At 33.1% G+C, this 16,473-nt stretch overlaps 2 protein-coding genes across 23 annotated transcripts in view; one reads left to right on the top strand and one right to left on the bottom strand.

The window, feature by feature from the left end:
- The window catches only part of LOC134546324 (WD repeat-containing protein 5), a 36,783-nt gene extending 27,923 nt beyond the window's left edge, over positions 1 to 8,860 (bottom strand). The window contains exon 1 of one of the 2 annotated variants that reach the window (XM_063389089.1): positions 8,319 to 8,860. The gene's annotated coding sequence lies outside the window, so the exon portion shown is untranslated. The remainder of the gene's footprint in view (positions 1 to 8,318) is intronic. The other variant, XM_063389090.1, reaches the window with a different exon arrangement.
- The window catches only part of LOC134546323 (bromodomain-containing protein 3-like), a 363,730-nt gene continuing 355,808 nt past the window's right edge, over positions 8,552 to 16,473 (top strand). For 4 of the 21 annotated variants that reach the window (XM_063389080.1, XM_063389077.1, XM_063389074.1 and 1 more), the window contains exons 1-2: positions 8,637 to 8,957; positions 16,094 to 16,248. In XM_063389080.1, the coding sequence (XP_063245150.1) occupies positions 16,232 to 16,248 (17 nt within the window). In that variant the 5' untranslated portion in view covers positions 8,637 to 8,957; positions 16,094 to 16,231. Of the gene's footprint in view, positions 9,131 to 16,093; positions 16,249 to 16,473 lie in introns of all 21 variants that reach the window. The other 17 variants (XM_063389086.1, XM_063389085.1, XM_063389083.1 and 14 more) reach the window with 8 other exon arrangements.

Genomic DNA, 16,473 nt, shown 5'->3' with positions numbered 1-16,473 from the left:
AATTTGCTATGCATGTTTACTAGGTTTTATTAATTAAGTAGGGCAATTTACAGCAATAATATGACTGTATTATTTTTGGATTACTGCAAGTATGTGTTAATACTTCCACAACAAACGCGAAGCTTCTGGAAGGTGTCATGTAGGTTAATACTGTTATATTTCTTGAGAGATTCTGGAAGCAGCTTGAAAGTGTGAACCAGAACACAACTGTCACGTCACAATGTACTTCTGATGAATATTCAGGCAAGCCTGCCCACATTATTAACTGACACACAGTCCAATAGTTACATTTCAGGTGAAAGATTGATTTGTTAAACTGTAATTATCACAGAGCGACAGAAAAATTGGTGTGGTTACGATTAAGTGATTATTTTATAGGCAAGCGATTGTAAGCACGGAATTTACAAGTGGGTAATCATGTAAGCACTTGCAGCGCTCAAGTATGCTGTTAAGATTTGAATAATATATATAGTGTGTTTTTCAATAGTTTTGGATAGACTATTAGTTTATCGTGAGCATTTTTTTGTTTATAATCAGTAGTATATGAAGGCTCTTACGAAAACATAAACTGTTATGTTAACTCAGTTAACTTTGTCACGTAATGTTATTAACTCAATCCCAGTGGGTTAACCATATAGTTTCCAAACCCGCAACGCTGTGCTACTGTGCTAGTGACTGTACAGACTTTCTTCCTGGTTAACGTGACAACTGGAATGTAGTTCTGTGTTTGACTATGGGCCGCATGTTGCCTTGCTGCTTGCATGTGGATGGTCATTAAGAGTCCAGGATACACAGACACTATGGTGGTAACTGATTAACTGGCCCATGCTACAACAGTGTACAGTTGTAAAAAAAGTCCGGCATGCATTTGCAATACTTTACCATCTGCCACTGCAAACGAGTATACTGTAATGTGGGAGAAATGAGAGGTATGATTTGAAGTTCATTCCTACATAAAAAACAAAAATATTCTTAAAATTTTAAACAATAGCACTCACTTGTTTTTTTACTCTAATTTGCTTTTTAGTCATGACATATCATATTTTTACTCTTTACTTTTAGCATAAAAAAAATAGAACGGTTTACCACTAAATTTTAAGGACCAATACAATGCATTTGTTAGAGCTCTGAGATGCATATATATAATGCTAATGGAAATTTTTTTTCCACCTCTTTACTTCCCACACTGACGTTATAAATTTTTTTTTAAAACAGCAGCAGTTAAAAAAAAAGATTTTGTTTTTGCAATTATCAAAAACACATACAGATAAACCTTAAGACTTTTAAAGCCAGTATAAAAATTATAATTTATCTTTATATGAAAATTTATTTTATTTTAAATAATATATGTGTAAATTTGTCAAAATATCTCATAATTTCACCAAACATGATAAAATGTTTTTTTTTTTTTTTTTTTAAAAATTAAATTAGCCTTATTTTTCATTTTCTTAGGCTGCTCTTCTGTATTTGAGATCTGCTTTACTTATCTTATCCTGTAATCATGCAAGATAACATATGAACCAGATTTTGAAAATAGGCTACGTCAGGTTATATTTCTGAGTTTTGACTGATCAAGTTAACCTGGTTAGGTTTACTAAAGTGAATTATAAAAGGTTAGATTGATAGACTAATTAATCAGTTTGAAAAAATTAAATTATCACCTTATATTAAATAGACCCATCATTTAGTAACTTTCTTCTTTATAAATATATGTAGACCAACACGTTTTTATAAATGTATTTATATTTAAACTGTAGGAAGTGTGCAGAAAGATATATGCACCCAACTTTTCACTGATTAGTGTACAATACCATCACAAAGTATACAAATTTTTTTACAAAGGGAAAAAAGTTTTCCTTAAAAAGTTTATGAATGCTACATGGTTTTTGTCTCCTGCATGCAGCAAACCTCGAAGTTAAAATTTCTTTGTGCTTCGTAAGTTAAAATATTGTCAGTTGATTCACACAAAGCTATTTTCTTGCAAGATCCATTTAAGATGCAAAACTCTTATGCAACATTAGATGATAGAAAATGACATTCCATAGTTATTTTTTTTTTTAGCAAGACAAACAATACAAAATGAGAAGAAACAGCAGGGTGAATAGAAACAGTTTGCTCAGGGTTATCTTACAGTACAATTTCTTAAATAAAATTCACTCTAGATAATATTGGTAAATAAATTACAAAATGTATAAACAAAAAAAGTGTGCTTGGAGTCTATGCGCGACAAAAGCGTAACTTCTTGCTTTATATATATTATTAGGCATTGGAAACAATTCTCTTTGGTAGAGGTTGCAGGGATCTACAGAACAAAAATTGAATAAATAAATAAATAAATAAAAATAAAAAAAGTATGCAAAAGATTAATAATTAATCTATTGCACAAGTATGCAAGTGTAAAAGTGTGCAAGTGTGCAAGCATGCAATTGGGCAAGTATGCTGCATAATTTCTATCTACCCCCTGCTGTCTCCTCTAATGGTTCCCCTACCATGTTTTCTAACTATTCCAATCCACTCCTGGTTTCCCTACCATGTAACTATTCCCCTCATGCGATCAGAATTTTCGTTAATGCTCAAAAATAGTAGCCCTTTCAGGAAAGAAGTTTCACTTCAAAAATTAAACTAAACTAAAATAGCATACATAACGATTCCTAGGGCAGACTGTTTCTATTCAACCCAATTTACTATAATACAATTACAGTGAACAAGTTAATGTAAAAATTCTGTGCATTCTGGCCATGTGACTTGTCTTGTACACAAAATAAAGAAGAATCAGTAAACAATAAGCTTGGACATAGAAAGGAAGTAAAACCTTAGCTACACAATATAAAAGTTGTTAAATGAATAGCTTTTATGGTGCAAAATGGAATATAGTTCGGACATCATAAAAATATTGAACAAGTAGCTTTCAACAATTGTAATATTTTTTCCACTGAAAACACATAGGTACTTTTTAACAACAATTTAATAACTTATTTTGGTAGAATCAAAGCCATCTCTGCTACAATAAAGTGTGGATTTGAATTGGCACAGCACGAGATTCTATCATGAGAGTGGGTCAAGTTTCAAATATAATACCGGCCTTACTATTGGTCAGAAGTAAAGTAGGGGAAATGTATATCATGGAAGTTGGCCAATGATAACTAACTGTACTGCAGAAGAGTAATATAGTGTGAGTACTATTGACAACAACAAAATCCAAAGTAGTGCCAATATTTTGGAAGCACTGTGGGGGAAAAAAAAATGTTAGTTTGAGTGCTGGAGGGATTGCAGAACGAGGAGTGAATTAATAAACGTAGAATAAATTATGTTTATGAAGTGAAAAAAATAAGTGCACAATAAGTAATAAGTAGGTATAAAGAAATTTATTGGAAATGTGTGGAAAAACATCATGAGAGAAGAGTAAGGTCGTGTTTATTTATATTAATATAACAGTGCAGTGTAGAGAAAGCATGTGTAATTGTAGTAAACAGGAAAGTGACGGTTAGTGTTTTGTGATTTAGAAAAAATAAAAAAGGAATGGCAATTTTTTTTAGCGTAAATTTAATATCTATAAGAGAAATATTGACCGTAAACGATTATGGTCACAAAGCCAAGAACGTGGTCTTTAAAGGATGGTAAATGTTTGCGATTTGGAGTTGTGTATTATGTGCATTTGTTTTGATGTGTTAGGCGAGAGGTGTGTTGCTTGCAATGTTTGGTGAAATAGTTTATTCGGTTAGATGAATTATAAAATGTAGCAATAGTGTAAAAAAAGGCTAGTTTTTCTATAAGTTAGTTTTGAAATTGTTTAAGTGATAAAAACAAAGTGAAAGCTTTGGTAAGGGTAGGTCAGCTTTATATACATACACACACACATACACGTTTACATCATGATATGGTAGGGATATTGATGAAGTCGGCAACTGGGTTGTGCTGAAGTAATTATGACCTCTACATTCTTATGGCATAAGTGCGGGAATTTTGCGTTTTGGATTGGGAAGATTCACATGCTTGTTTAGCAAAAGATATTATTGATGAGAAAAGTAAATTACTGTACAAAATATATTTTCGGTAACGTGTTCTATAATTAAATTATAAAATATGGAAACACAAAATATAATTAACCGGGCAGGATTATAGTGTAAAATACAATACCGTAAGAAATGTATCTTCCGTATCGTGTTCCATACTTGAATAGGTAGGACTAAAGTATAGAACATATTAATATTAATTCAATATTATGTCCTATACTTGAATATATAGGGCTGAAGTACAGAATATGATACTGTGTAAAATATTACTTAGGTATTGTGTCCTATAAAAGAGTAGGTATGAGTAAAGTATAGAACACGATACCGTGGGAAATATTAATTCGTTATTGTGTCCTATACTAGAATAGGTAGGGCTGTAGTATAGAATATGATAACAGAATGTTAGTTTGATAGAGAAACATGGTTTGTGCAAAACAAGAATGTGAATGTTCCCACACTTGTCCCATAAGAATATAAGGGTGGTAATGATGTCAGCACCGCCATGTTGGGGACGTCATCAATATTATGGTATCGGGATCTAGACTACTACTACGAGCATATAAAGCAATACTAGACTAGGCTTATTTGCTTCTTACATCGTGAGATTCAAGTTGGAAAAACTGTGTTCAGGTATCACAATCATACTGAGAGCACATGCAAGGGTGAACGTTCTAGTTAATTTGGATGTTGGATTAAGATACAGTGAGCAACCCCTTTAACACATCCTAAGCGTAATCAACCCTCCCTTATACCCCTCGTACATTATCATCTTTCGTTTTTTTATTCTTACAATGTATTCATAGACACTTAAGCCCGCTGCACACGGTACAATATATCTTACAATATTGTACCAGAAATGGATACAAGCTTCGTCACTTAAAACCTCGCTGGCTACAAGCAGCCCTGCGAGCTCGGCTACTGGTTTAGTCTAATCGCCCGTGTCCTATTTTTTGTACAAGTTTCACTACAATATTTCAGCAGTGGCCAATCAGAATGAATCAAAACAGCAACATTAAAAATTGGCATGCACAAATATTGTTAAACATAATAAACATGGAAGGAAAGAAGTGGACGAAAGAGCAGTTAAAAATATTGATAAATGCTTACAGGGAAGAGCCTTCTTTGAATGTGGTAAAAAGCAGCAATTACCACAATAAAAATATTTGCATTGCAGCTTTGGAAAGAATCTGTAGTGCAGTTAGGCATGTTCGGCCTGATACCGACGTAAAAGAGTGCCAGAGCAAGATATAACCTCCGAACTCAGTTTAATGTTGAGAATTATAAACGAAGATTATCACTTAAAAGTGGTGCTGGAACAGATGATGTAAGTAAATATTACATTTTGCCATAAAAAGTTGAATTTGGTTTTTGGTGATAGGGGAGGATGTACCTATTGTTCTTATATGAGGAGATAGGCCTATTTCATATGTTGTATCGTGGTTTCATTGGTGTGCAACCTAGAAATTGTTACAAATAATTATTTTTTTGTTTACTTTTGTGTTGCAGGTATACACTTGAAGTCTCTGGTACTATGAATTGTTATTGTTACTAGAGGAACATGTAGTACTAAGAAAAAGCAAATCATCTCCAGTAATGTGGACAAACAATGTTGGGCAGCGTTCCGCTTCATTGATGGAAGAAACCATCAGTGATGAAAGCACTCTGGAAAATGACGAATTTCTTTTCCCAATGGAATTTGAGCAAGAGGTAGTTATTGCATCATCGCCCATTATGTTCAACAGACGTGGCTTCGTGTGCTAGTTCATCATCTGGAGCATTTTCCTCAAAAAAACGTGCATGTCCTACTTCAGCTAAATTGGACACACTATCAAGTAAAAGGAGAAAAAACCAAACTGATGATCAGTATGTGGGGGCAGTTGCAGCCATAGCCAAAGCTTTGTCTACCCCCGAACCCCAAAAAGTTGAGGAAAAAAAACCTTTGTGTCCTGTAGACTCGTGCATGTTTATAGGATCTCTACTGAAAGAGTTCAGTTCCGAGCAACTGAAGTTGAAAGATATGAACACGCTAGTGCAAACTGTAATATCAGATAGATCCCAAGATTTACAATTGTGTAAAGGTTTCAATTATAGTGTTAATAAGTCACTTTACATTTCATTCATTTTTTCTGTAGGCCATTGGCCAACTTGTAAAAGGGAATATGTGTATGAATAAAAATAACATGAAATCTTTATAATAAATTTAATGACACAAAATCAGCATAATACCACAACAAAAATTTAAATGAAAAACACATTTACGAAAATTGAGAGTATATTTACATATTTACATAAACTACATTCACAGCCAATTATACAAATTCTTGCAGTTAAACTCATCATTAAGCATATGTGATTATCAATAACTTACTTTACTGGTTAACGTTTTTTATGGAACCTGAACTGGCTTTCATAACACGTTTAATAGTCACTTTGTTCCACACACCTGTTTTGCCAAGGAACTGCCCCAACAGAAGAAAAGTACTCTACAAACTCATCTCGTATGTCTGCTGCTCGATTTGTAGATCTGTTTGCGCGTTAGGTAGCAACAGACTGCAAGTTTGACTCTAGTGTCGCATCTAGCTTGTCTGTTTGCTCATAGCATGGCACTTTCTGCTTCATTAGATAGTTGTGAAGTAAACAAGCATAAACCATCAGCTCTACCTTGTCAGACAGGGAAATGTTTTGCAGTAGTATCCTAAACCTGTTGGCTAATATACCAAAAGCATTTTCTACAATTCTGTGAGCCCTACTAAGTCTGTAATTAAATATTTTTTTCTTATCATCTAAAGAGTGTCCTGGGTAGGACTTCATGATGTTTTATTTTAAGGGGAAAGAATCATCTGCTGTGATGATGTAAGGCAAAGGGACATCTCCTCCTGGCAAAGGATGTGGCATTGGCAAGTTCAAACCACCAGACATCAAATTCTGTGAAAGAGTGCTCTCCTGGAACACTGAGGCATCATGTAAACGCCCATTTTTGCCAATGTCAATGAACATAAATTGATAATTTGCATCTACTAGAGCTAGTAAAACTATACTATCTTGCCCTTTATAATTTCGGTACATTGATCCCTCACATCTTGCTGGTCTGAATTTAATATGCTTACCGTCCAAGGCGCCAATACAATGTGGTAATTGCCATCGTACATAGAAACCAGAAGCTACAGATTCCCATTCTAGTGATGTGCTTGGACAAACTATCACTTTCATGTCATCCAGTACTGTCACAAAAGCTTCCAGAGTTTCAACCACAATATTTGAAATTGTATTTGGAGCAATTCGAGTGGCGTGAGATAAATCCTGGAATGTGCAACCACTTGCGAGAAATCTCAGCGTGGCTGCAAGCCTATATCTTGCAGGAATAGCTTGCCTCATAACTGTGTCTTGTTTTGTAATTTTGTGAGCGATGAGAGCGAAATGTTCGTCCAAAACAGCTTCGCCCATCCTTGTATAATTCGTAAATGAAGTTGGATCTTCAGGACTGTAACAAATACACACAAATTCAACACTAATCATTCTGAAAATATCAAAAAATAAAATGACATAACCACCAAATTTTAACTTACCAGAGTTTCCCAAAAAGCATGGCAAGTGTACCTCTTTTCTGATCTCGTCGCAATAACCATTCTCTTGCCTACATCGCCCTTTTTTCTTTACTTTATTTCTTTCTACATCTAAAGCGATAAGAAGTGTCACTGCAGCAACTTTTCGTTGTTTTGAGAGACTCATTGTTTTGGTATGCTCAGACCACAACTATTAAAGTAGCCAGTATCGTGGGAAGCGAAAACTTGTAGCATATAAAGTACGTCAGCTTGTAGCTTGCAGAGTTATGAAAATTGTACACTATCCAGTACAAAAACTTGTAAGAAAAATTGTGTCGTATGCAGCGGGATTTAGAGAAAATAACACACATCAGATGGCACTTTCAAATGGCCGTTTGGAAAACTGACAGGGCGAAGTGTGTGTTTAGAAAATGACGTAGCTGCATGGGGGCAAGCCTGGTAGCATTCACAGAATACAGCCGCAAGTTTTATTCACACTTATAATACAACTAAGGGCGTCAAAGCCCCGTAATTCTGGTAACATACTTAAATGCCATTCAGCGTATTAAATACCTTTATAACGTAAAATAAAAACGAAGTAAGCTATGAAATACAAAACGTAAAAACTGCCGGCTACAACTTGGCAAATTCAACATAAGAATTGTATTAATGTTAAAAAAAATTGAATGTTTGAAAATAACATCCATTAAATAACAACACTTGTAAATAAAAATGTAAATATAATATAAAATATTTTACTAACTATTTGTTTATGTTTTGACCGCCATATATTTCTTGATAACCTGTCACTTTTACCCTTGGTAATCTTTTAAACCATTTTAAACTTAAAATGTAACTTTATTAAAAGTAAGGTGTCTTTAACAGCAAATATAAAAAAAAACGTTTTAAATGAAATCACCAATCTTCAATATAAACATAAACGACAAACATCACCACTGCTTTGCGCTTATTTTCGTTCCCATCATGCTCCTCCCGAGGTCACGTGAGACTGCACAACATAATGGCGGACGTCAAAGCGACGCTTCTACAAAATGCACGTCAATATTCGACTCAAAGGCACTCAATTACACGGCGCGCTGACTCGAACGTAGGCCACATCAATAGCTATAATTTCAAGCATAATTAATTCAATATTTGCAAATGAAATATTTTTAAACCTTGTAAAATTGCTTTGCACTGAGGTCATGTGATCAATGTAGACCAATCAGAAGCTGCAAAATTTCAAAGGATTTTTCTTCACTGTAACCCGTTGGAGTAGCTGTAGCCATTGCTGATGTGTGAATGTACGATCGTTATTCTTTAGATCCAATTTAATCATGGATACAGAAAATCATCCACGTTTTCAAGAAAGCAAGAATTTATCTTCAAAATACAGTGCACGGTACAGATAAAATATTTTCTTTCTTCGTGCATCCATTGTAGGGTTCCATAATTCCTAGTGAGTGGGTTCCCTGTGGTAGAGAAGACGGCCATAATATCAAGGAAAAGCCTTGACAGAGGCGTAGTGTAGTGTAATAACTAAATTTCATGTTGAAATAAATCTCCTCCAGCCAGGTATGTGTAATTTCTTATTTGCAGACTTGTATTTAACACTTAGAAATATAAATAACGTTGCATTGCCTTGTAGTAGAATGCGAGAATGGATTTTATTATTCGTACGGCTTTCTTCGCTATAAGAGGGAACCCGCCATGTTGTAGAGGTTGCAAGAAAATATCGTAAAACAATGTAATTTTAGTGTCTAAAAATGCACAGAAAATTCCCGGTAGCGCGACAGTATTTATTTAGGCTATACGATGGTTTGTTTACGATTAAGTGAACTTGCAGGTAACCGCTATGGTTTTTTTTTGGGTTTCGCGAGCTGTATTTTTGATAGATTTGCTTGCACAGAATTGATTTAAAATACACTTAAATACTCGTAATATTAAGGAGCATTAATACATTTGGAAGTTTGTTTGTATGTATACTCGTTAAGTTCGATTACTTGTATTTATTTTGTAGTAACAGTTACACGATTTTAAGGTAATCCTTGTGCAATAGTTAAATAAGAGTGATACTGCTTAATTTCAATACTTGAAATGAAATTTCAGTGTCGTGCACTTTTACACGGTGTTCAGGACATAGGTTTACAACTAGAATAACCCTGTTTGTTTGGGGTGTTTGTGTTTATTTGCGAAGAATTGTTTTATATACACTAAATTCACAACTAACATGGGAAAATTTAAAATCAGTGTTTTTGAAGACTGTGGATGTTTCTCTTTTTACCCTGAAAATAAAATGTGGAAAATTCCAAATTGATTCCAAGAAAAATTATAGGTCACATTAGTACTATATTGAACCATGTTAATTATGTGTGTGTGTGTGTATATCTTAAGGTTTTGCAAACTTTTTTTTACATCTTATTGTTATTTTGGTAAATATCGTTTGTCACGGCTTTTCTATAAAGTAATAATAAAATTTTGAAAATACCATTTTGCAACACTAGAGACATTATTGTACTTACCCTGGAAACAGCATTAATGAAATCCTACTAGTTTTTGAGAAATCACAGTTTTTAGATCACATTTCACTACCTGTGCATTGCAGCTGTGGCTGCCATTAAGTGTTTACCCATGTTGGTTTGTGTGTTTGTTTTGATGAACTTTATTCTAATATTGTGAATGGTCTATTAGGTAAGGTTGGTAGTGGATGGTTGTTTGGATTAATATACCTAGCTACAATAAAAATAATATCCAACCGTTCACATGATAATGTAAGTTTAAAGTGTGATTTATCATGTATGATTACTTATTTATTAATGCTGTTTTCAGGTTAAATACAGCAACGTCTCTAGTGTTGGAAGATAGTGTTTTTGTAATTTTACTTTTACTTTGCAGAAAAGCTGTGACGTAAAATATTAGGCCTACCGTGATTTTGAGACAGGATACCATTGTTGTTACATTTAAATTATTTGGAAAACGTTATATGTGAATTCCTTTTTCTTGTCAGTTTATCATGACCATTAAGTTAACCATGTGTGTATCTGTTTTGGGTTCTACTTGTGTATAGTTTGGTATTTTATTAATAATGAAAATTGTCTGGATTGGCATCAACAAGGATACTTGCTACAATTTTAAAATTCTATAATGTAAATTTATTCTGTGCTTTAATAGTGTCCTCGAAGTCAACTACTGTCGTGCCTCATTCTGTGTGCGCCTGGCCTTATGTCTTGTTATTACAGTTACAACCATTCTTGAAACATTTAAGGGTGATGAGGCCTCGCCATCTTGCAATTTAAAATATTTTGATACCGCTTGTGCCATGAGAAGTTCCCTGATTCTGTTGTCGTCACCTGACAGTTTTCTTGATACTAGCTGCAACTTGATCCTGTGGTTCTCCAGAGATCTTTAGATAATCGTGTAATCGAGACTGTTTTCATAGAGTCTTCAAACAACAGTACGTTATGGCCAGGGCCAAGACAGTTTGTTTTTAATTGCTAGTGAATATTTCAATTTTTTTTAAATTCTTGTAATACTGGAAGGTAAATCTGTATTGTACGGATTAGCGCCAAACAAAATCGTACAAATATGAAATAACTTTCATTATATGCTCTTTTACGTCCTCTTTTCAAAACCGCCTGCGGAGATTAAAAATTCCAATTACTTTTGGAGATATCAAATTTTTTAATATTCATTTTTTGGCGATTTTTTTAAAAAAAAAAATTAAAAATCCGAAAATACCTTTATTCTGTGCTCTTTAACTTCCTCTTTTCATTAAACCCGGCGAAGATCAGAAATTCCAAATACTTTAGGAGATATGGAATTTTTTAATTTTCGTGATGTCCACTGATGCGGCGTTCAGCCGGAAGCTTACGATTCACACATCCTTCTGGACATACCCGAATACTCACGTTGGCAAGCCTTCTTTTCTTAAAATTAGCAAGAAGTAATTAAAAATACTTTAAAACACTGTGGATGGTTGGTTATATTAGGTAAGTATAGCTACATTAAAAAAACTGTAAAATCATTTTATGGTTGCTTAGCAAATAACTTTTTAATATGTAGCTATCCAGCGCTAGGAAACCGTTTACATGATTTCACAGTATTTTTAATGTAGCTATCCTAACCAAATCAACCATCCACAATGTTTTGAAGTATTTATAATGTAGCTAACATAACCTAATTGACCATTAGTTTTCATGAGTTGCATATTTATTTACAATAAACAAAAAAAAAAAAACGAAGATGCACGATCGTGCGTTCGCCTCTCGTCTGTTGAAAGAAGGCTTGCCAATGTGAGTATTCGGGTATGTCCAGAAGGATGAGTGAATCGTAGGCTTCCCGCGTTCCACCATTGTTGCTTGTTTACAAGTATGATTTTTTTTTTTTCGCGATGTAGTTGAACGACTACATCACGTAAAAAGAAAATTACGTGAGTTCCTACTGTTCATCCTTTTTCCCGGTTTGTTAGGTCAGGTCAGCTACATTATAAATACTTTAAAAGTAAACAATCATTAAAATTAATTTTATTATTTTTAATGTCCGTTCAGTTTCAAAGTATTTATACTGTAGCTGACCTGAACTAATCTACCTTTGTCCCGTTTTGTTAGGTCAGGTCAGTTACATTATAAATACTTAAAACTATACAAGTAAAATTAATTAATATTATTTTTAATTTCCGTTTATTTTGAAGTATTTATCGTGTAACTAACCTTACCTAATGGAAAATTTCTGTTATTTAGGCATTCACGCACACACGGCAAAATATAAAATGGCGTCGTTGAATGATTACATAGGGCTTGTATTGCAAAATAAGAACGGCGATATCTCCAAAAGTAATTGGAATTTTTAATCTCCGCAGGCGGTTTTGAAAAGAGGACGTAAAAGAGCATATAATGAAAGTTATTTCATATTTGTATGATTTTTTTTGGCGCTAATCCGTACAATACAGATTTACCTACTGGAAACATTTGCAACACTTTCTAGATTACGTACTATACTATTTTCATTATTAATAAAATACTTCACTTGATACAAGCTGTAAGAATACAGATACACATAGTTAGGATAAATTTTGTCTGTAGTGAATTTTCCATTAATAAAATAATAAAACTGAGAAAATGGTGTTTTCCAGTTCTACAGATTTAACTATTTATTTTTAAATTGGCAAATTTGAACTGGTTTCAGATAATTTACTATTTATTGATTATATTAGATAGCCTGTGCAGTGGTGCTGCTGCCGCCATCGTGCTTTAGTGTACAACTTTAGAAACCTATGATTCATACCAGTCCATTCCGAGACCCTAACAGTTTTGAAGTTTACAGAGGTTCGCTGCTCGCTCGTGCAACTTTGGTAGTGCATAATACAGGGATATTAAAAATACTTAACAGTGTGAAGAGGTTAAGTTAGCTACAATAAAAATACTATGAAATTATTTGATTATTTGTTAGCTCCGTTACAAATACTATAAAATAATGTAGTGACTAACCTAACCAACCATCCACTAGTTTAAACTTTTTAAAATGTAGCTAACTTAACTAACATGCCACAATTTTTTAAAGAATTTTTAATATAGCTTAACCTAACATAACCAACTATTTTCACAATATCTCAAATTTGTAATATTTACACTTTACTTTAAGATGTAAACTACTAACATTTTAAAATTTTTATTTTCAATTTTTCAGAAATGTGGCTTTATGTAGAAATTTGTAATGTCTTAACCAATCAGCATAAAACTGCTAATCAAATACCCTGTAAATTGAATTCAAAGTTAAAAAATTTAATGTGTTGATTTTATGTAAACAGAGAGAAAAAAACCATCAATGCACGAACATGGCCTGGGTTAAACTGTTGTGAAATTTAGGTTTCCCATGTGGGCCTATGTGTGTATGTTGTAAAACAGGGAACCTCTGTAGTACAGGAAAACACCATTTTTGGACGTATGCATATTATCATAGTTAACATGGCGGTAATGATACACTGGGTTAAAGACAGCACTTCATATATAAATAATATGCACATGATTGTAATATAACATACATACTTGGTATTCTGCCTCAAAATAACCACCACAAAGGTAAGTAGGATAAAAAAATGATTTTGAGAGTTTTTCCTACAGAATTTTACGTTATATTATTAAAGGTGAAAAAAAGAAAAAAAAACTGTTGTGTAACAATAAATTTCCCTAAGTGTGCTATTATAATTTTATTTAATGTGAAATATTTATTTAATTTTGGGTAGTTGCTATTATAAAAGTTTCATATAAATTACATTCTTTATGTCTTCAAATGTTGCAAGTATTGAAGTTGAAAGAAGTTTGGTATTTTCCATATTAATAGTCTAAATCCCGAACTGCATTCACAATAGCATGTAAAAACTACAAATGCAGATATCTTAAATGTCTATTGGTTTATTACTGAAACACCAGAAAATATTTTAATGGTATTCGCAGGCACTTTTATATTTTAAGATTCATAGTTTTATTTTGAAATTATTTAGCTACCATGTCTCACATTTTGTTGCGTACCATAACACAGAGATGCCAAGTACTACGGATTTTCCGTAGTTTCTACGATTTTCGTTACTTGACTACGGCAATACGGATGGTAGGTTAAAACTACGGATTTAATGCATTTTATGGTTTTTCGGTTTGTTTACATCACGTCACAGCAATATGCGGTATGTTGTGTTCGTGGTTCCATAGATATATGCATGTATGATGTCACACTTGTGAAACAAAAATGCCCTAGACTCACGTTTTGTAACATTTTATTTTCAAGTGTCCAGTAATGACTCAATATATCTATGCCGTTTCGTTTTGCTTTGTTATTTTCCGGTGTGTCGGTTATGTGTGTATTGATTCCGTGTGTATGCTACACTACATTTGGCGTGTTATTTGCGATATAATGACAGAAAATGTCGAAACGTAAAAGTTCTATCACTGAAAATATGTGCGAGCCTTCAAGTTCGAAGAAATCTAGCGGGCTACCGAATCAGCAGTATCGGAGATCTTACACGGATTTAGGCCGTGTTTTGATTGTTTTATGTGTTTAGCAGACATCATTTGTTCAAATACGGTATCAACCCTCCCCAGTCTCCTATTTCAGAAAATGTGTCTTAAAATAATATTGGTATTTCTACCAGGAAAATGGTTTAAATAGCACCATTTTGCACTTACTAAACAAAATTATCTCGGGGGAGGGCCCCCGTACCACGCCCCCCCCCCCCCCTTCACTCTTTATTATGCCAAATGTTGCTCACTACTGACAGGCACTCCACAAGGTTGGCATCTCTGCCATAACACAATTGCTGAGAATAAAGATGATGATGGTAGGCAAGAACCACTCAAGAAAACTATGCAAAAATTTGTTACGCTCCTACTATTAGACAATACAGATCCCATTGCAGATCCATTTTCCGAAAAAATTCCGCCAACTGAAAATAAACACAATCCCACAAGATACTGCATAAAGTGTGTTGAGATGTGGGCAAAGCCAACAGTGGTAAACTGAGGAAAGAAACTGTGCTACAAAGACTGGTTTTTCTCTCTGCATGCCAGATTGCTTTTAAAAGTTTCATACCAAGTCAAATTTTTCATAAACATAAAAAACTAGAAATTATTTGAGTAATCATATCTTATACTGAGGTGATTATTTTGAAATATATTTTTTGAAACAATAACAAAACTAGATCAAAAATATAATATTCATTACCTACATCGAATAAATATCAGGTGTGTATGAGAAAGTTTTTTATTTATGTAAAAATTATAATAAATCACTTATCTGAAAAAAATACATAAAATTATGATTAAAATATTATTAAAAACTGTAAACTCATAAATTTTTTTATTGCATAGTAAGTATTAAGTATCATTCAAAGTATTCTAATAAAATAAGTATAAAACTATTAAAACAACCATATTATTCTGGGATTTAAACCAGTTGACTGATGTGTTAATAGTGACTCCGAACAGTTGCTTTTTTGGTTTTTGTTTATTTTTATGGTATTTTTCATTGCAGTCGGTTGTGTTAATTTTCTGTGAAGGGTATGTTTTGTGTTGATGTTCTGTCCAAGAGGCTTGGTATTTGCACTACTTGTTGATTACCTAAAACTAAAGTGAAATGTTGGTTATATTAGTGACATTTAAATTTAATATTGTGAAAGCATAAGTTCTTGCAAATTATTTACATAGTCAGTATATTCCCAATAACTTGATAATTGTGAAGGGCCTTGAAATCAATAAAAAATGTGTGGTTTAGGAAATTAAGAAAAATAAATATTAATGGACATTTATTGAAATTAATGCCATTTAAATCTTGTAGTGATGTAATAATTTTACCTTCAATATTTTCTAGTTTTTAATGCTTTTTACACAATTTTCCTGAACTTAGTGCCCTCCCCACAACAATGTATTTCAGAATCCAGTGGAAATTGTAAAATAAGCCTTTGCAGGACAATCAAGCAACATTAGTAGTAGGTGCCTGCTCTTTGAGTTTGTCACTATAGATGCTGATATTTAAAATAATTTGTTTCAGATATTGATACCAAAATGCATAGTGACATCAAGGATGAGTAACCTGAAACTTTTCAGTAGATGCCAAACTCAGCTGATTATGAGTGTTTGGCATATTCAGGTAGTTTGGCACCATCATTCTCAAGATTAACACCATTTTATGTGTGTAACAGGCAGGTAAGTTCACTATTAATTTTTCATTTTGAGTTGATTGTTTGAAGTAATTAAATTTTGATTGTATGGTTAATTTAATATTTAATAATGAATTTGGAAAATTTTTTCAGTTTTTTTCTTGTGTACATCTTAAAATTAAATTTCTTATGACAAGTGAAATGACTACTTGTATTTAGCACTTTGAACTATAAGTTATTATATAAACACATACATCACTTGTAAAAAATG

Source organism: Bacillus rossius, chromosome 1 (assembly GCF_032445375.1).
Source record: "Bacillus rossius redtenbacheri isolate Brsri chromosome 1, Brsri_v3, whole genome shotgun sequence".
In the NCBI taxonomy this organism is placed as follows: Eukaryota; Metazoa; Arthropoda; class Insecta; order Phasmatodea; family Bacillidae; genus Bacillus; species Bacillus rossius.
This window is presented reverse-complemented; position numbering and strand designations above follow the sequence as displayed.